Source organism: Zingiber officinale, chromosome 9B (assembly GCF_018446385.1).
Source record: "Zingiber officinale cultivar Zhangliang chromosome 9B, Zo_v1.1, whole genome shotgun sequence".
Classification (NCBI taxonomy): Eukaryota; Viridiplantae; Streptophyta; class Magnoliopsida; order Zingiberales; family Zingiberaceae; genus Zingiber; species Zingiber officinale.
The window spans coordinates 35,484,691-35,505,070 of NC_056003.1; the positions used below are offsets into that span (position 1 = coordinate 35,484,691).

At 36.4% G+C, this 20,380-nt stretch overlaps 1 protein-coding gene and 1 non-coding gene across 9 annotated transcripts; one reads left to right on the plus strand and one right to left on the minus strand.

Annotated features, from left to right (window-relative positions):
• Positions 1-7,979: 7,979 nt before the first annotated feature.
• Positions 7,980-10,965, minus strand: LOC122025253. Of its 8 annotated transcripts, XM_042584036.1 has the most exons (7): positions 10,692-10,964; positions 10,084-10,104; positions 9,801-9,920; positions 9,625-9,720; positions 8,901-9,013; positions 8,407-8,586; positions 7,980-8,320 (listed from the first exon to the last, which is right to left on the minus strand). In XM_042584036.1, exons 4-7 carry the CDS (start codon positions 9,635-9,637, stop codon positions 8,183-8,185), a joined length of 444 nt encoding a protein of 147 aa, XP_042439970.1. In that variant the 5' UTR covers positions 9,638-9,720; positions 9,801-9,920; positions 10,084-10,104; positions 10,692-10,964; the 3' UTR covers positions 7,980-8,182. The 8 variants fall into 8 exon arrangements, 6 of the variants coding, with proteins under 6 accessions (XP_042439970.1, XP_042439968.1, XP_042439967.1 ...); XM_042584034.1 differs by lacking the exon at positions 9,625-9,720 and having other exon boundaries at positions 10,692-10,965; XR_006123639.1 differs by lacking the exons at positions 10,084-10,104; positions 10,692-10,964 and having other exon boundaries at positions 9,615-9,720; positions 9,801-10,037.
• Positions 10,966-13,398: 2,433 nt separating this feature from the next.
• On the plus strand, positions 13,399-13,504 carry LOC122025849. The gene has a single exon (XR_006123874.1). It is a non-coding gene; the product is annotated as a small nucleolar RNA R71 (small nucleolar RNA).
• The last annotated feature ends 6,876 nt before the right edge of the window (positions 13,505-20,380 follow it).

Sequence of the window (20,380 nt, forward strand, 5' to 3'; positions counted from 1 at the left end):
TCACAAGCTTGGACAGATCCCCCTTTGTCATCCCCATCACATTGGCAAGTGCCACCAATAGATCATCTTTGACTCGATGTTGATGCAAGTTTCAGCCAAGAAGAAGGTAACTGTTGTGGTATAGACAGAGCCATCCCTGGGCTAGGGCTACTAGGGCCCAAAAATACTAAGGGCCCATTATATATATATATACTAAAATTATATTCTTCTCACCCTCGCGTTTCTCATCACTGAAGCCATCTTCGAAGAGGTGAAGCCCTAGCTCTCTCGACTCTCACCCTCGTAGCGATTCTCCTTGGCTGCCATCCTCACCGACCCCCGCGTCTCCAGTGCCTTTAACCTCACCATCGAGAGGACCACCCATATCTCCAGGGCTTGCGATGTTAGTAACCTCAACGGCTGCTCCTCTAGTTAGTAATCATATTTATCGGTTAGGGTAACCATGGTCTGCGACCAAATCTTGATTCTTCACCTAGTTAACTAGGGTTTTATTATTTGATTGGAAAATCAATTAGGGTTTTTATTGATTGTAATTACTTTTTTTATGGTTGAACAAGCTGGTCCATCTTTATCCCGCACACTTACTCCTCCTCCTCCCCTCCTTCATGTACCTGGATTTTACCAAAATTTCAACTTTTGCTTTTCAATTCGCATTGAAATTATTCTCATTATTATAAGCAGATGATTTCTACTTCTTCTTCTTCTTCTTCTCTAGTACTTATATTTTTCTAAAATTTCTACTTTTTTCAAGTTGAATAGAAATTGCTCTTATTATCACAAGAAGATGACTTTTTCTTCTTATTCTTGTTATAAATTAAAATATTGTAGTTGGTTACACTCAGTAGACTCCTGATTAAGAACAACAAGCAGATAGCAATAATTTGTCAAACACAAGAAGTTAGAATTCTACTTTAGAACTTAGTCAAGCTCGTTGAACTGGAATTATGATCGAACATGTCTCCCGACTTGTCAAAGTATCTGGAAGTCAAGTCAACAACTTGAATTAGGGTTCCTTGGTTTTGATTGCAATCTAGAATATCATTTTGGAGGAAATGAAGATTATTTGATCCATGTATAAATTAATTTATTAGAATAGATTAAAAGAGTTTAAATCAATTTAGTATCCTTATGTCCTATAATTTTCTTGGATATGATTTTATTTCTCTCTCGAGAAATGTGCAATTTAGTGATTTGTCTATCCTCACTTATGAGTCACTTAGGAGATCAGTAGCACTTGTCTAGTAAGTATCTATTGATTTATTTTTGCATCTTATGATTTTTTTGTGTGTGAGATATAAGAACTTTCTTATTGGTTTACTCTAAAAAGTCTTGGCTTCTAGTTGTTTATTCTGTTCAGATGGATTCTTTTGGTTAGTAAATGATAAGTAGATTAACTAAGTTTTCATGTCATTTAGCTAGTTAGATTAATGTGCTTGTGTCTTTAATTGCATGAATAAGGTTCGAACTCCTAAACAATTAAATTGTTGTGTTTTTTTTTATAAATTTGCAGGATATCCGTGTAAGGTCTTATATAAGTGGATGTCTAATTGAATAAAAACTCTCTACATCAAGTTTTATTGTTATTTGTTTATTGCTTATTATTCATAATTATCTATCATCATGAAGCAACTCTCTGGATATCAAAAAAGATAAAAAAAAAGAAAAAAAAAAAAGAAGAGGACATAGCCCATAGCTTAAGAGGTTCATTGAATAAATATTTTAGTAAAGAATCCCATAACACAATGGAAAGCTTAGTTCAGATTTTAATTAATGAATCAAATGCAAATGAATATTTTGTTGAAAATAATGATAATGAAAATGAAGAATTTATGTGAAACGAAAGTGATGAGAATGAGAAATTTGTAGAAAATAAGAACGAAGAGAATATAGATCTTAATGATTTGGATGAAACTAAAATTGGCAAAACTAAAGTTATTGATAATTGTTGTGATGATGAGCGTACAAACGAATATCAATGTTCGACACCTAGATATGATATAAACATATTTGATCCAAGAGTTTGGGATAATCTTGATACAAAAATGAGAGATTTACTTGTGTAAAGAGGTCCTAAAAGAGAAGATATTCTCAAGTTTCCTTTAGATAAAGAATTTCGACACTTTTCTCATACTTACTATGTTCAAATGTTACCAAATGGTGAGACTCGTGATCGAAAATGGTTAGTACACTCAAAGGAGTTGGACAAAGTATTTTACATTTTTTGTAAGTTGTTTAAAGTAATACACACCAAAAGTAATTTAGCAAGAGAAGGAGTTAATGAGTGGAAACATTTATGTAAACATTGGAAACACATTATGTTAAGAATAGTTGTTGTTGTCAAATATCTTGCTATACATAATTTGTTATTTCGTGGGTCACATGACAAAATTTATGAAGATGGTAACGGTAATTTTTTGGGTCTACTTGAAATGACTGTGGATTTTGATCCAATAATGCAAGATCATTTTCGACTCATTAAAGATAAAAAGATTTATTATCATTATCTTAGTCATAAAATTCAAAACGAGTTAATATCTCTTCTAGCTTCTAAAGTCAAGAATGCAATAATTTAAAAAGTAAAAGAAACAAAATATTTTTCAGTAATTCTTGATTATATACCGGATGCAAGTCACAAAGAATAAATGACTCTCATATTAAGATGTGTAGATGTTTCAGAGACTCCTATTAAAATAGAAGAGTACTTTTTAGAATTTATAAATGTAGAAGATACAACTAGTTTAGGTCTTTTCAATAAATTACAAGTTGTTTTACAATCTTTAGAACTTGATATTGATAATGTGAGAGGGCAAGATTATGATAATGAATCTAATATGAAAGGCAAAAATCAAGGTGTGAAAAGAAGATTGCTTGACATTAATCCTAGAGCATTTTACATGCCACATGGTTCTCATTCTCTTAACTTAGTTGTTTGTGACATGGCAAATTCTTGTGCTAAAGCAAAATCATTTTTTGGAGCATGTCAATGTATGCACACTGTGTTCTCTAATTCAACAAAAAGATGGAATATTTTACTTGAATATATTGATGGATTAACTTTAAAATCATTGTCAACTACAAGATGGGAAAGACATTATTGAAATAGTCAAAGCAATACTATCTCAAGCTTCCCAAATCAGAGAAGTTTTGTTCAAATTAGCAAAAATAATTGAAGATGACAAATTAAGTAGAGATTATGAAACTTTAGCATCTGGTGAACTTTCAAGTTTTGAATTTATATTAAGCCTTGTTATTTGGCATGATATTTTACATAAAATTAACTTAGCAAAAAATTACAGTCAGAGGATATGCATCATGATATTCCTGTAAAACAATTGTTTGACCTTGTTTCTTTTTTTTTTTGAAAAATATAGAGAAAATAGTTTTGCCTCTGCTATAGTTGATGCAAATAAAATAGCATCTGATATGGAAATTGAGCCTATATTTCCTACAAAATGTAAAATTTGTAGAAAGAGGCATTTTGATGAAATTGCTAACACTGAAAGGGAAAATCAATCACCAGAAGAAATTTTTTCGAATAAATTATTTTATCTTAGTGTCGATATTGCTATTGGGCAATTGAAGAGTAGGTTTGAACAATTGCAATATTTTGAATCTATATTTGGGTTCTTGTACGATGTTACAAAATTAGTTTCATTAGATGATGATGAATTGATGAGTTCTTATGTAAATCTTGAAAATATTTTAAGAAATGGTGACACTTCTAATATTGATGTAAAATATATGTTTTCAGAACTATAAGTTTTGCAAGTAATATTACCAAGGGAATCTTATGAAACAAATAAAAAATGGTCTTCCATTCAAATATTAGATTTTTTAAAAACAATGGATATGTTTCCAAATGTGAAGATTGCTTATAGGATATTATTGACAATATCCATGACAATGGCATCTGCCGAAAGAAGTTTTTCAAAATTAAAATTAATAAAATCCTATTTACGGACCACAATGACTCAAGATAGGCTAAATGGATTAGCAATTTTATGCATTGAAAAGAATATTTTAGAAAACATTGAATATGATGTCATTATTGATGATTTTATCTTTAAAAGTGCATCATGAATACACTTTAAATGAGTTACCTTTGTGTTTTTTTTGCAGGTGTATTACAACCGATAATTTAATTATATCCTCTACATTCGCTCTCATTCACAATTGTAGGTAACCATTTTGTTACTTATGAGTACACGTGGCATTGTATTTATGCTCTTAAAGTGTTCATAAGTCATAACAACTCCAGTACTTATGCTAATTGGTGTTACTCATACTCTTTTTCTTTTGGTGATTAGATCAATTGATAGTTTGATAAAATTGATACTTTTTTGTTTACTATGGCTTTCGGAGGGAAATGGTGGAGCATTTTCTGTGGTGGAAATTTTGTTTCAAGGAGCATCCTTTTTTATAGAGTATTCTTGATATGCTTTGATACAAAGAGGCTTTATTCATGTCAGATTGGGTAGCTCTTCTTTTGGTGGTTGGCCGGATGGAGTATGGATGTTGCAGTGTGTATCTTGCAGGAAGGAGAAGCTTATTTACAGAATGTGCCTAGGAGGGGTTGGATTGAAGCTGTGATGTCTTGATGGTTTATGATCTATTGTGCAGGAATGTTGGTATGATGTGTTGTGTTTATAGTGGTTTTTTGTATTGGTTGTTGGAAATTTGTAAAGGTTGGTTTTTCATGTCTAGCACTTCTCTCTTATCAGAAAATGTGATGTTCTGATGGTGTAAGGGTTTATGAATTTGGTTGGTTTTGTTCTGATATGGGTTGTTGGTATTTGATATGTTTTGATTGTGAGATACTGTTGGAGTATGATGTTATGGTTTCTGAAGAAGGTGGAGCAATGTAGATTTTTTGAAGGGTTGTATATGTGGCAAATTCATTGAGCAAAATTTTATTTGATGGATTTCTAAAGGTTTTCTTTGCAATTGGGAGTTTGGAAAACATACCTTCTGGCTTTGTTTTATTTTGAACAGAAATTGATATGATTTATGGTGTTGTTGGGGTTTGAGCTACTGACTGAATTTGTTGATGAAGCTTTAGTGTGCATATTGATTTTTTGGAAGAATTGGTGGATTTCCTATGTTGTGTATTGGTGGTGTGGTGGTAGTTCTTGTGAAAGTTCTCTAGTGTTCTAAAAGTTTGGAGATTTTGGTGTGTTTTACATGTTTGGGATTTTGTTTGTGAGTTTGGATGCTTTTGCTGAATGTTCATTGTTGGTGTTTTTGTGTGTTTTACATGTTTGACATTCACACGGCCTTGACACGCCCCCCACACGGCCTTGACACGGCCGTGTGGGTGCCACACGGCTAGAACATGAAGAAAACTTATTTTTGCATGCCCGTGTCACTCTGGAAGCTCTAGACTTCATTTAAACTCTGTTTTTGCTCCAAATCACCTCCTATCAATCAAAACAAGCAAAGAGTAGATCTCTGAACAAAATATGATGGAAGTATGACATTATAATGAAATAGGGTGCAATAAATATAGATTATGCTAATGAAATACAAGTAGATGTGCATCCAAACATGCATAAAAGTGTATATAATCTACGCACATCACACCCCCAGACTTAAACCTTTGCTTGTCCTCAAGAAAAACCTGCAATCTAGATTCATGTGGTTACATAGTGCATCATAATCTCTAGCGAGTCAATCTAATCCTATCAAATGATTTCATTGGTGAGCAAGATACAAAAGTAGTTTGAGTATGACCTAAATAGTAGTCCTCCGTGTTCAGTGCAAAAGTGACCTATGTTTATCAAGTTTCAATCTCTAAGTCTAGTCAAGTCGTCATAGAACTGTATTCCGTATGTTCTCAGCGATAGACACTTACCTGCCACACGCTTGGTTCATTCCTCTCAATCTACCCAAGGTCTCAAAGGCGTGCTCGATATCAAGAAAAGCTTAGCAGTTATTTCCCCAGTAACCTAACTCGGTCTCAAAGGGGTAAGTTGCTAGTTTCCACTCACGACAACTATTTTTTAAACCTCTTATTCATTTTTTCCCCTTTTCTCATCACTATTTTTTTTTAAGTGATTGCAAGATGCAACACTTGAACACAAATGCATATAAGTGCAAATGTTGGGATGTTTTGATTTTTCCAAATGAATTGACATGATTCGAGCCTCATCCAATAACCAAAATATAGTTTGAGAAATCACCATGAAAATACTAGTACTAAACAAGTTCTATGAATCATGACTATTTTCAGAGTTTTCTACCATCAAAACTAGGCAAAGTGTATAGAGGTCCTAAAACAAGGTCAATACTTAAACTCTTATAGTAAAAACATTGCTCACTTCATGCTATCATAGATAGAAAAAGATAGATCACTAAATATACTAGCACCATAAGTAACACAAAAACCACATAAAATATAGAATAAACGTGCTAGTATTTTGCATTAAGGAACAAACAATCATGATATGATGAATGATGCAACTAGCAAAAACAAAAAAAATTATTATGCAAAAACTAAACTAAATCAAATGCATATTATGCAAAAACTAAACTAAATCAAATATATCTAATGCATCCCCCCAGACTTAAACTTTCCATTATCCCAATGAAAATTAAAAATAATGTGGAGAAGATTTATGAAATTTAGAGAAGTTATCAAGTGATGAGCTCTAAATGATTGATATTCATGTTTTTAAAAATATTCCTCAATCCAATGCTCATATTCCTCCACAACTTTGAATTCTACAAAAAGAAAAAGATAGACAAGAAAAATTAAGCAGAGGGTATGATTTATTATCAATGAAGTAAAAAGAAACTAGAAAGAACTAAAGACATAAAAGAAAACAAGGGAAATGAACTTGGGTTGCCTCCCAAGAAGCGCTTGTTTAAGGTCATTAGCTCGACCACCTCATTAGATTCATCTAAATCTCGCTCTTGGAGGGGTAAGATATTTTAGAATCCTCCTACCAGGGGTTCTTATTATGGAGAGAGCTTTCATTAATGGAGCTACAAAGTAAAGTATAACTCTCTCCATCTTCATCTTCTTAAAAGTTTTTTCAGGTGGTCGAAGATGGTTCAGATTAAGCTTCCAATCATTAGCTCAAGTGAAATATGCACATGCAAAGAAAGTACAAATCTCCCGCAAACATATTAGATAAGATAGTTCCATAACCATATTAAGATAAGCAGAATAAGAAATAAAAACTGAATCACATCCAACAAAGTCAATGATAAGTACCTCTATAAAATTTTCCAAAAGATCACAAGAAGTACTAACCTTGCTTTGCTGAGAGATACCTGATATTTCTAAACATGTGGATGTGACTTCCTATGAATCAAATGATGGTTCTGGCTCTCGCTCAGGTGTTGATGATATCAAAGATGGTGATTCTTGAGACTCAACCATATCTACATGAGTCCCTACACATTGGTCCACAACATGCTCAATCCTTGCAACTCTTACAACATCTAAGGATTGTGTGGACAAAGGAAGTGATTCTTGAGATGCTACTTCCACAACATAGCTCCCTACACATTGTTCTACATCAACATCATCAACACAAACATTAAAAAACAAACCAACATCAATATCCTCAATAGGAGAATCAACTATAGGAGGATCAATACACTACAACAAAATCGCTCATAGACATCGGTTTTCCATCGGTGTCTATTTGATTTTCGACCGATGTCTATGAAGCCGATGTTAAAAATCTGCCATTTTAGACATCGGGTTAAAACCGGTGTAGTATCACTTAACGACACCGGTTTTCGAATCGGTTATTAACCGGTGTAGTATTACTTAACGACACCGTTTCATCAACGGTGTAAAACCGATGTAATATTACTTTATAACACCGGTTTTACATCGGTGGAAAACCGATGTAATATGTATATATTTTAACAGCACAGATTTGATTTTAAAACCGACAATAACAAAAAAAAAAACACAAATATTCACAAATTGTACAAATATTCTTCATTCAATAATATCCATAAAATACACAAATATTCACAAATTATATAAATAATCTTCTTACAACAATATCCATAAAATACTCAAACATTCTTTTTACATCAAAAGCGATACATGTGACAACACAAGGGACACCATTGACGCAATACCTGAAGAACAAGTGATACACTGCATGCAAAATAGCCGAATAGCATAAGAGCAGAGCCTTTAAGCTAGCCATCGCCTTTCTCAGGACTTTCGAAATGAAGTTGGATCATAGGTGAAGTAACAAAGGCCCCCAACAAAATGACCTTTCCAAAATGTGAAGATCAGGGAACCAGTGATGCAGAAGATGGCCTTACAGTCTTCAAGTTGAGCTTTTCCATCCTGAGCAAAAAAAGACCAAATATAGAATGATATTTGAATGAACTAAATTCACTATAAAATTACTTGGAATTAATATCTGAATCAACCTCAGTACAATTGCCAATAAGAAAGTAAAAGCAGGAATGACATTGCCCAAGGCACTGGCAACAGTTGGAGAAATGAGATGGAGTCCAACGTAGTATACATTTTGCTGAATTGTTATACCCAACATAGCAAGAATGAATATTTTTAGCATGACACCAAATGAGAAGCTGGGTCTTCGATTCCTACAACCGTGAGATGAGTTTAAAAACATTCAATTTGTAGTCATATATCTTATTCTCAACAATTCTAATGAGACATGCTCCTTGAACCTTTCGAGCACATAAGCAAGAGGAGCCAAGATGTAAACCAGAGACACGCAGGTCACTCTAGAATAATCATTAACAGTGGTTGAACTAAAGACAAGATGTAAACCAGAGAGATAGAGGGGGAAAAAATGCAGGCAATGATTTGAATGGCATCCGGACATCTGTAAATTTCTAGAAAACCAAATGTATTGATCACAATAGAACAAATTAATGAGCAAACAATGAGCTACCTCAATGTCATCAGCAAGGTCGCTGCCGTGAGAAGGAAAGGATCCCATACTTTGGCCATTTTTATTCCAAAGTGATATCTTTTTATCGTCACCAGCACTAGCAACCACTAGGTCTGCACGAACAAAGATTAAACTTTAGTAAGATTTTTCCACCGTAAAAGTCAGCCACCATCCACTGGATTAACAAAATTAACTAAGTTATACAAGATACAAAATAAACTTGAATGATGAGTCATGGGAAATTAAATTCTGACGGCACTAGGCAAGGATGAAACATGCCCTTATACAATTCGAATAGTGTAGATCCAAGGCAAAGAAACAAATTTCCAAGAGAAGTAAAAAATGCAGATACACAGTTTCCTAGTAATTTTTCTTCAGAGAGTAACACATCCCAGACTATCGGGGAAAAAAAGAGAGGCTAAAATCGAGTAAACAAAACCCTCCGACACAAGAATTTACTCCTTACACCATCCTCACATCACACTCTGATAAATTCAATTCTTTAAGAATTTATTGGCTATGTAGTATGTCCCTACCAACTCATTCTATCTATATCTTCTATCTAGCCTTGCTAGACACGCAAGTCATATATAAAAATTCAAAGAAGATAAAAATTCAATCTAGCTATATCTTCTATCTAGCTTCACTTTTAAGAATTTAGTAGCTGATAGTTTCTCATATAAAAAAATGGAGGATGAGCATATCAACTCCCACATTCATGAACCTCGTTCAACCATGCAGCAGCATGATGTTTCCTTTTTGAGTCATATCCATGCAGTAAGTATGCATGTCGTTTCTGAAAAAGAGAATTTAACACTTCCTGTAACAAACATAGGGAAGCAATTAGATGCTACGCAAGTATCATCAGTGAACTCTATGAATGCTGGTCACAATTCTGACCTAAATGAAGATGACCACTACTGTCGTGGGGTTTGGAACCTAGAAACATTGCTGATGAAGCTGATGCATTTGATGTAGGTTTCAATAATCCACCTTCACATCCTTTCCAAGGTTACCAATCTGCAAGTCATCCCAGGGAGCAGTTAGAGTTCCTGAACTGATTATCTAAATCTGATGATTTCCCCTGGCTCTCAATATTTAATAAGTCATGCGTGCTTGCTTGCAGCTCAAGAATCCATTGCTAAAAGAGTTGATAACATAATTGAGGGAGAGATGGTCTCACATTCTGAGAAGTCTTTATTATCTGCAAAACCACCATGCCAAAGTAATGAAACTATCAAAGATGATTTCATGCAGTTTGAAAAAAATAAACAATTGGTTAGTACACCTAGTCAAGCTAATATCTGCTGAAGTATATTATAAATATGTAAAATTCATAAGCAAAACGATAGTTTGATCTCTATCTATAGCACAAGTTAGTGATTGATCCATCTAGAATTAAACAAAACAAGCTACGAAAGTGAATTAGCCTTTCAAAATCTCTCTAACAGCATGACATAGGTCTCTGCAGGTGGTGAACTATCCCAATAATGAAACAATGCAAAAGCGAGCAGCACTAAAAGCTAAGTAAACTCCAGTCAAACTGGTATCTTGCAATCCCAACCGCTTTCAATCTACAAAAATCTATGAACCCTAACTTCTGATAGATCACAGAAGATCCACAGTAACTTATGGCGACAAATGCCCAATACAAAAGGAGCTAAAAATGACCAGTTTCATTAAAATCACGTCTAAAAATGGAATTTGCAGCCGGATCCTCACAATGCAATTCAACCACGAGAAAAAACCAAGTCACGAAGCAGCTGAAGAATAAAGAAATAAAGTAGTTACTTGATGTAAGCCCGACCATCTCCGATCCGTAGGGGACCAAGGGCGTCGAGGCGGGACGCGACGATGCCCTCGCTGCCGCCGGAGAGGAGGAGCGTGTTCCCTACCTCCCTGAAGGGCTCGAGGTCATAGGCGTGGATCGAGGCCTCCGTCCCCAAGGTCACCGCCGCGACGACGAGGAGCACGGCGATTGGGGCCACCAGATCCATAGCTGGATATCGGAGAAGAGAAAGGAGGCTGGAGAGATCTCGCCAGGAGAGCGAGCGAGCGACAGGTGGCAATAGAGCTTCAGGTGGCAATAGAACCTATTACAAGGAAGCTTCAGGTGGCAATATAGCTGATATATCTTACATATGTTTAACATTCATGCTAGAGCTGAAAAGGCTCAGTGGAATTGGACCTGAGAGATGATTCTTGTTCAAGTGTATGATAAGAGCATATTTCATCATCGTTAATTCTACTCGAGAAACTCCAAATTCACAATACCTGTTCAAATCAGCTGGAGGACATGAACATGAACAAGAAGTTCTACTTGAAAAATATCCAAATAAATGTTCGTAATGCAGTTCACACAGCCAACCAAATAACAAAAAACAAAATTGCAGTAACTAATAGTATAGATTCTATAGATCCTTATTAAAAATCTTATACAAACAATATCTCAAGTTCTTCCTATGGCCAATCTTGACCTTAACTATGCCCTTAGGTTTGAACAAGAAGTAGATGATAGACAAAATCATTCAAATACAGTAGAAACAGATTCAATTTCTACATATAAATCTACAATACTCTTAATCTTTGCTTACTGAAACCCTAGTTCCTCATCCATAATCCACTCTGAAATTGGATTATTCCCTCAGTGAACTATGAAGAAAACCAAATCTTTCGCAGTTGCAGTTAAACACAGGAGCATAACAAAAAACATTGAAATGCCCTAAAAGAGCATACCATGAGCCGGGACCTCCGGACCATATCCGCCGACTGGCTTTTCCCCATCCAAAGGCTTCTCCTTTGCCGGCCATGAAACGGAGATCCTTCTCCCCTTGTAACTCACGGCCAGGCGGTATCTGATGCAGGGATCGACATCTCTATCGACCGAAGAACACGCGCCCATCTTCAAGATGCGAACTTTGACGATCAACAGCACGGAAAAGCTCCTAAACCTGCCAACATCAAACGAACAAAGTTGAAGAAAAGCTACAGAGAGTAGCAATAGTTCTGATAGAGCACGAGAAGGGGAGACGGGGGTTGTACGACTTGGTTGGAGGCGATCAAAATCGCATTTTTAAGAAAAGCAGCAAAGCATTCGACAACAGAAGGAGGCGGAAAACGGAGAGGTGGAGGCGAGCTCCTTGGCGAAACGCTTGCTACCGCAGCACCATAGCACATCCTCCTCCGTCCACGAAAAAGATGTCATCTTTCGTAGATCTAGGAAGGGGAAGAGGGAGATGAGGCGAGGAGAAAAGTGGTGGTGGCGTCGCGACGGTGGACGACGCGATTAGGTTTAGGTTTGGAGGGAAGAGTGAAGTGTTGTAAATATTGGCTAAGTATTGGTGGAAAAATTATATTATTTTATTTTGATTCATAGACATCGGGTTTTAAAAAACCGCTGTTAAAATCGGTGTCTATTAACGAAAAAAAGGGCGCTCATAGACATCGGCTAAAAAACCGATGTCTATGAGGGAAAATCTGCGCTCATAGACACCGGTTTTTGGAAAAACCGGTTTAAAATACTCAAAGACATCGGTTTTTGCTTAAAACTGTTGTTGTTCCACCGATGTCTATGAGGGTTTTTGTTGTAGTGATAACTTCACTTGCAGTTTTAAGTTGATCTACCACATCACATTCATCATCTGAAAATTCAATTTCACTATTTCCAATAAAACCTAGAGGTAGATCTAAAAACTTGTTATCCACTGCATTATCATCACAATCCTCATCTGAAGAGTCTTTATCTTTATACACACTATAAAATCTGCACTCAACCTTACCAGTATCACAGAATTTTTTAAAGTCATTGTTCTCATTGCCCCCCACTAACCTTTGTGGAAAAGGAACCCTTAGTGAAGGTCTTGGGGAAGGTACTTCTAACTTCCCATATTCCCTTTTAGCTTGTGGAGGAGATTCAACTTGCTTATCTAGTGTTGGTATGATCAATTATTGAGGGAAAGGTACTTGTAGCACTTGGGAACCTCCTGGAATAATGGAATTGAGTTCATGTGGTTTTCTATTGTTCTTCTCCTCAATTCTAAACATGTCCTTCTTTAGAAATTCTTCATGATTCTTGCCACTTCTCAACTTAAGATCATTATCATTTACACTAGATCTTGTCTACGATACACTAGATCTTGTCTGCGAAGGAGGGGAATCTTCTTTAAACCATTTTGAAACAATACTTTCAATCTTTGCCCCCAAATGTTTGAACTCCTCATTCTGTGACTTGTGAATTCCAACATTCTTGGGTGGTTGAACTACATTTTGTTTGATAGGCTCTCTTGTATTTATGGCTTTCACTTCTTGAATATTTAAGGGAGATTCCATCCAACTTTTGCTCGACCATCTATGGAGGTTCAATGCCACTTGATCAATTAATATATAAGCTTCTTCTATACTTTTGTCCATAAAAGAACCTCCAGCTGATGAATCTAATAAGCACTTATTTGAAAAAGAAATTCCCCTATAGAATATGTGTAAAATCAGTCATTCCTCCAAACCATGATGAGGGCACTGTCTTTGGAGACTCTTGAATCTGTCTCATGCTTCAAATAATGATTCTCCATATGCCTGAGCAAAATTTGTAATGCAATGCCTCATATAAATTGTCCTACTTGAAGGAAAAAAATGATTCAGAAATTGCTTCTCCAATTGTTCCCAATTTGTGATACTTTGAGGACGGAGAGAATATAACCAAGTCCTTGCTTTATCCTTGATACTGAAAGGAAATGCCATCAATCGAACTGCATCCGCTAAGACACCCTCACAGTTCACCATATCACAAAGCTCTAGAAATGTCTCAATGTGAAGATAAGGACTTTCTGACGTTCTTCTCCAAATTTGTGACCTTGTATCATGAAAATTAACTCTGGGTTTAGTTGGAAACTTTCTGCTTCAATATGAGGCTGCACAATGGGAGATAAAAATCTTGCAGAAATGGGTGCAGAGAAATCTCTTAAGGCCCTGCTTGACATGTTAGTGCTCATGGATATTCAAGAAAAAATATTAGAAGAAAAAAAATTGAAGAATCAAAGACAAGAAATAAAATGCAATATGAAAAGCAAGAAAGAAAACGCAGAATTTAAATTGCAAGAAAGAAAGTGCATAATGAAAACAAGAAAGAAAAAATAAAAGGAAAAAAAATATCTAGAATAATTCATATGTTAATCAACTAATATGTTTAAGAAAAATAGTGAAAAGCTAGACTAGAATGCTAGAAATCAAGAATGCAGAGTTAGAATTGCAACAAAAAGAATTAACAAGTAAAAAGCTATACAAGAAAAACAGAATTCTAAAGATTAGTTTCAACTATGCAAATGAAAAGAAAAGTTATGTTTAGTCTAACTCAATTGATAATCTCTAATGTTATAATGCAGTCCCCGGCAACAACGCCAAAAACTTGTTGACTCTCCGCAAGTGTACGGAAAATGTCGTAAGTAATAATAAAAGATATCATATCCACAGGGACTGGAATAACCACTAAAGATTTCTCAACGCGAATTAGCTAAACAACCAATCAATTGATTTACAGGAAATAAGTGTAACTATGAAGAACAAAATATAGAAATAAAAAAAATAGAAACAAGAAATAGGGTTGTGATCAAAGATATTCTAGGAGTTTTGGTTTCTTTGTAAGGTTAATCAATGTAGATGATCTATCAAATCTTATTCCTCAATTGTCCATCATTTGTAGAAGGTTGTCGGTTCTCTCTTGCAATAGACAACCGGCCTAGGACCGAAATCTATACCTAAATGTGATCAATTAGGAATGAATCTATGTTGTCCTTACACAGGCTTGCCTGTCACGTGCGTCCCTCGGATAATCAACATAAGAATTCATCACTCCTCAACCACATCAAGATATAAGATGTGAACGCATATAATCTATCCTACCCCCTTGAATAACCTTATTTCATCCTCAAGATCATCCCTCAAACATCCTTACACGGGCTTGTCTGTCACGAACGTCCCTCGAAAAATCGGATGAGAGATTTGTTGGTGCGGGAAGCATCCGACGATCAAACCTAAGTTTTGATAATGACAAAGGATTCAAAGTTAAGGTGTGTGGTGATCTAACAATCTGAATGGGATTGCAGGAAAGTCCTAAGTGTACTTAGGTAAAAAGCCCTAACTGTGGTTAGGCAAGGTGAAAACCCTAGGGGGTGGTAACCCTAGATCATAGGGGGTGGTAACCCTATGCGGAAAGTCTTGGTGGGTTGAGTGCTTCATGCAAAAGTCCTAGGGGGGGTAACCCTAGGTGGAAAGTCCTGGTGTCGCGAACCAGGTGAAAGACTGGACCAGCTGGGAAGCGGAAGTCCAGCAGAAAGTCCGGAAGCATCGAGCACCAAGCAAAAGTCCAGTCAATCTGGAGGATCGTACTGGCAACAGGTAAATCTCCTGAGTGGAGTAGGTGAGGACGCGTTCCCCGTGGAGGGAACAGTAGGCGTCGGGTCGACCTAGGGTTTCCGGTCGGAAACCCGAAGTCAGACTCGGACAGTCCGATGATTGTCGTTCACTTATATTATTATGTTTTATGTGCTAACTTTGTGCTGCAGGGTATATTTGGGATTAATGTATCTTGCAGGGACCAAAGTGCAAAGAATAGCCTCGGATGAACAGTACCGAGGCGCCTCCATGGAGCTTGGAGGTGCCTCGGGTGCGAGCCGAAGCCAGCTGTCCAGAAGGGTTGGAGGCGCCTTGAAGGAAGCTCAAGGCACCTTGAACAGGTGGCTTAAGGCGCCTTGGACAGTGATGAAGGTGCCTTGAGATGTATAAAAGGCAGCGGTCAAAGCTTTATCACAGAGTCATTTACGGGATAATACTTAGGGATTCAGGGTGCCTTGGAGCTTGATGGAGGCGCCTTGAACACCCTTTATAAGAGGGTCTCGACCAGCAGCTCAAAACAATGAATACCAAGTGATCCCTTTGCAACTAGCTGCTAACAAGACGACCTGGAAGTGCTGCGACTTGACACCGACAACCCGACGCTACGATTTCTGTAAATTTTGTTGTCAGTATTGCTTAGATTTTCTGTACTCATTTCATACTTGTACTATTGACGATATTATAGTTGTTGCCCACGAAAAGCGATCAAGGATCGCGGGCCTTCGAGTAGGAGTCGTCACAGGCTCCGAACGAAGTAAATTTCTTCGTGTCTGTGTGCTTGTTCTTATTTTCCGCTGCTTATTACTCTATTAGTTTTCCATACGATTTACGAATTCGCAAAGTGAAAGCCACGAGCGCTATTCACTCCCCTCTAGTGCTTCTCGATCCAACAATTGGTATCAGAGCGGGGTCATTTTGTCGGTGCAACCACCTTTCAAAACAAATTTTCGTGGTATTTTCAGATTTTTTGGAGTCAATTAGAATTTAGCTTTATAGCTATATTCTAATTCTTTTCTCGAATCGGTTTTTGCTCGAAGTTGGTGCAACACCACTCGAGTACGTTTTCTTTTAAATTATTCCCGCACTACTAATCCAAGACTTAGTCTTGGAACAGATTTTCGTTATTTTTGTCGTGCAGAAGTTCAAATGGCCCATCAAGAGGGTTATAACACCGTTCGCCCCCCCGCTTTTCACCGGAGAAGACTTCGAGTACTGGAAGGGGCGAATGGAAACATTCCTCAAAACCCAGTTCGAGACATGGATGATCGTCAAGACTAGACTACAACTCCCATCCGACGAAGACGGCAAGCCAACACCCTGTGAAAAATGGGAACCAACCATAATCAAGAAGGTGGAAGCTGATGCCAAAGTGACCTGCACCCTCCAGTGCGGACTGACCAAGGAGGAGCTCAATCGAGTTGGCCCGTTCACATCAGCAAAGGAGCTCTGGGAGAAGCTGATCGAACTCCATGAGGGAACCTCCGACACAAAAGTAAGTAAACGTGACTTGTTGCTTAATAAATTGTATAATCTAAAGATGCAGGAAGGTGAGACGGCGAGTTCACTACACGCAAGAATTCAAGACATCCTCAACTCCCTCCACGGAATCGGGCAGAAGGTAGAGCATAGGGATATCATAAGGTACGCTCTTAACTCGTTTCTAAGGAGTACATTGTGGGCACCAATGGTAGATGCCTACAAAGTCTCTAAGGATCTATCTTGTATTAAATTAGATGAATTGTTTTCGGAATTCGAACTTCACGAGCAGACTAATGCACAACCAACCGAGAAGGGGGTTGCTTTGGTTGCAGGTACCAGTCGAACACGCGAACCGAGATCACGACGAAGAACTGAATCAGAGTCGGAAGAAGAACCCGACTCAAACGATGAAGACGATGAATTAACAACCGAGCTCGTGAACCTCGTAAAGAAGCTCTACAAGAAGAAGGGCTTCAACAAGAGAGATCTAAAGAAGGTAGTACAATCCAAAGAGGTTCAACCGAGTTTGAAGGGTAAGTTCGAGGTTATCTGCTACGGGTGCAACTAGAAGGGGCACATCAAGGCCAACTGCCCAAGTCTGAAGGATGCAAAGAAGCGAAAGAAGAAGGCCCTGAAGGCGACATGGGACGAATCCTCAGAAGAAGATACCGACGACGAACTCGATCAGACGAGTCTCCTCGCACTGATGGCCCGAGACCAGATCGACGTGTCCGGGACCAGATCCGTTTCCGAAGGGCCAGACCCCGCTGTGAGTATTTCTAGACTTAATAATCTAGTTAATTATTTATTGCGAAAGTTAGCTAAATCAAATCTTAGAGTCAAGTCACTTCTAAAGGAAGTAGAAGTCCTTAAAGAAGTGACTAACTCCGAATCTTTGACTGAACCAGTTCAGACTGGAACTTCAACTCAAGTCCAAAAACTTGAAGAAGAGAATTTCAGCCTGAAAACTCAAGTCAAGGATTTGGAGAAAACACTAGAACAGTTTTCTTTAGGTTCCAAGAATCTTGACCTAATTCTTGGGACACAAAGAGTCGTTTACAATAGAACTGGTCTAGGATTTAAACCAAAGAAAAAATATAAATCTTATTTATCTCTTGTACAAAAAGTAAATAGAAAAGCAGTCCAAGCATGGGTCCCCAAGTCCAAATTGATTAATCAAGTTGGACTTGGTCAATATTGGATCCCGAAGGATCAAATACACTACCTCAATAGACCATATTGAGGCTATGATCTAGGGGGAGCAAAAAGAAAAATGATATCAATAAAACGAACATAAAATTCAAAATTCAAAATTAAATTCAAAATTCAAAATTAAATTCAAAATTCAAAATTCAATTAAAAACTAAAAATTAAATTTAAAATTCAAAATTAAAATAAAAAATTCAAAATTCAAAATTAAATAAAAAAAATTCAAAATTCGAAATTAAATTAAAAATTCAAAATTAAATTTAAAAATTCGAAATTTAAAAAATTAAAAATTAAAAATTAAAAATTCAATTAAAAAATCAAAATTAAATTAAAAATTCAAAATTCAAAAATCAAATAAAAATAGAAGGAGGATCCAGAATAGCTGGCACCCCGACTAAACTACCTGACTGGGTAACCCAATTTAATCTACCCGACAGGGTAACCGAACTTTACCTACTCGGCAGGGTAAATAGGGTTAGAATAAAAAGGGCTAGGCTTAACTTGACCCACGGTACTGGTGAAGTATAGGATGATAGTACGTTGGGGAAGCTTAGTCATCGCATGTCTAGGAAGATATGACTTCGACCTGGTGCATTTGGCTAAGTGGAACTGACCGAAGCTACCCTTTATGGATCTTAACCAGTTAGACCAAGGTTTTGTACTAAGTTCAATAGGTAGGACTATTTGGAAAACCTCGAATGCATGGTTACTTTAATGATGTCCTTGTGACTCACCATAGCCCAGAAGTTTATCCAAAGAACGCCTGCTTGTTGAACCCAAAACTAAACCTAAATCTAACACAAAGTTAAACTAAACCCTAAAATTGAACCTAATCCATCTCACAAAAATTGTAGGATTACCTGATTGAAAATTTAGATCGGGTAAGATGACTAAGGAATATAAATTTAAAAGAGAATCAAATTTGAAATTCAAATTGAAAATTAAATTCGTAATTAATATTTTTTTTTCAATTTCAAAATTATTTTTAAAAAATTATTTTCAAAATCAATTTCAAAATTATTTTAAAAATCTTTTAAAACTTAGTTTCAAAATTATTTTAAAAATCCTTTCAAAATCAATTTCAAAATTATTTAAAAATCCTTTCAAAATCAATTTCAAAATTATTTTAAAAATATTTTAAAACTTAATTTCAAAATTATTTTAAAAATTATTTTCAAAATCAATTTCAAAATTATTTAAAAATTATTTTCAAAATCAATTTCAAAATTATTTAAAAATCCTTTCAAAATTATTTTAAAAATCTTTTAAAACTTAATTTCAAAATTATTTGAAAAATCTTTTAAAAATCATTTTTTTTCAAAATTAATTAACTTAAATTACTTTTCAAATTAATTAACTTAAAATCATTTTTCAAAATTAATCAACTTAAAGTACTTTTCAAATTAGTTAACTTAAAATCATTTTTCAAAATTAATCAACTTAAAAATTATTTTTCAAAATTAATCAACTTAAATTACTTTTCAAATTAATTAACTTAAAATCATTTTTCAAAATTAATCAACTTAAAAATTATTTTTCAAAATTAATCAACTTAAATTACTTTTCAAATTAATTAACTTAAAATAATTTTTCAAAATTAATCACTCGGCTTGACTGAGTTCAGGTTAGTTTTTCTTAGAGTCTAGGACTATGTTATGTATAGGGTCCTGACAGTCTGCATATTGCCGATCTCATCTCGGGATGTCCCGAAGATGCGATCTTCACATTCATTCTTTCTATATGCCCTAAGTCATCGGTTGGACATTGATCTAGCCTTACACATGTTCCAGAACATTATCTCAGCATCTAGTACAGTCACAACACATATAGTGCATATGCCCTACTGCCATATTTTGACTTCCATCTTTTCGACCATTGAGGGCATAGATGGGACCAGAGGGACAGTTATCCCTTTAACCATATACGACGAACTAGGGTCACGCAGTTGTAGACTAGCCCATGCTGAGGTCAACGCTGATGGAGTTCTAGCCTGGACAGGTCGACCACAGCCAGCCGCTGCCCCTATCGCTCCAGAGGCCGAGGATATACCAGGCGAGGGAGAGGAGTGGGCCAACTTCTTAGCCGAGGATTTTTTCACGGATCCTTCTTCCTCTGCCGGGCCCTCCACATCAGCCGGGCCTTCAGCTTCGGCACCACTTTCTGTCGAGGACAGACTCACTCGGCTCGAGATCCAGTCCTCTCAGACGCGACGAGCTGTGCTAGATAACCATTGCTTCCTTTGATCTATGCGATCCGAGATAGTTGCTGGGTTCGCCTCTCTCCGAGACGAGATCCGACGCCAGGGACTGTTGGTTGCTACTCGGAAAACCTATCGGTTCCACTGTACAAAATTTTTGTACAAAGATCTGAACCTTTTCCTAGCTACCACGTGTTCTTTTAAATTA

Coding starts and splice junctions, on each gene's coding strand:
- LOC122025253 (XM_042584034.1), bottom strand. CDS start 9,849: ATGTTTCTAGGTTCCAAACCCCACGACAGTAGTGGTCATCTTCATTTA. Junction 8,587..8,900: donor ACCTTGCTGATGACATTGAG/GTAGCTCATTGT, acceptor TCACGGTTGTAG/GAATCGAAGACCCAGCTTCT. Junction 8,321..8,406: donor TTATTGGCAATTGTACTGAG/GTTGATTCAGAT, acceptor TTTTTTGCTCAG/GATGGAAAAGCTCAACTTGA.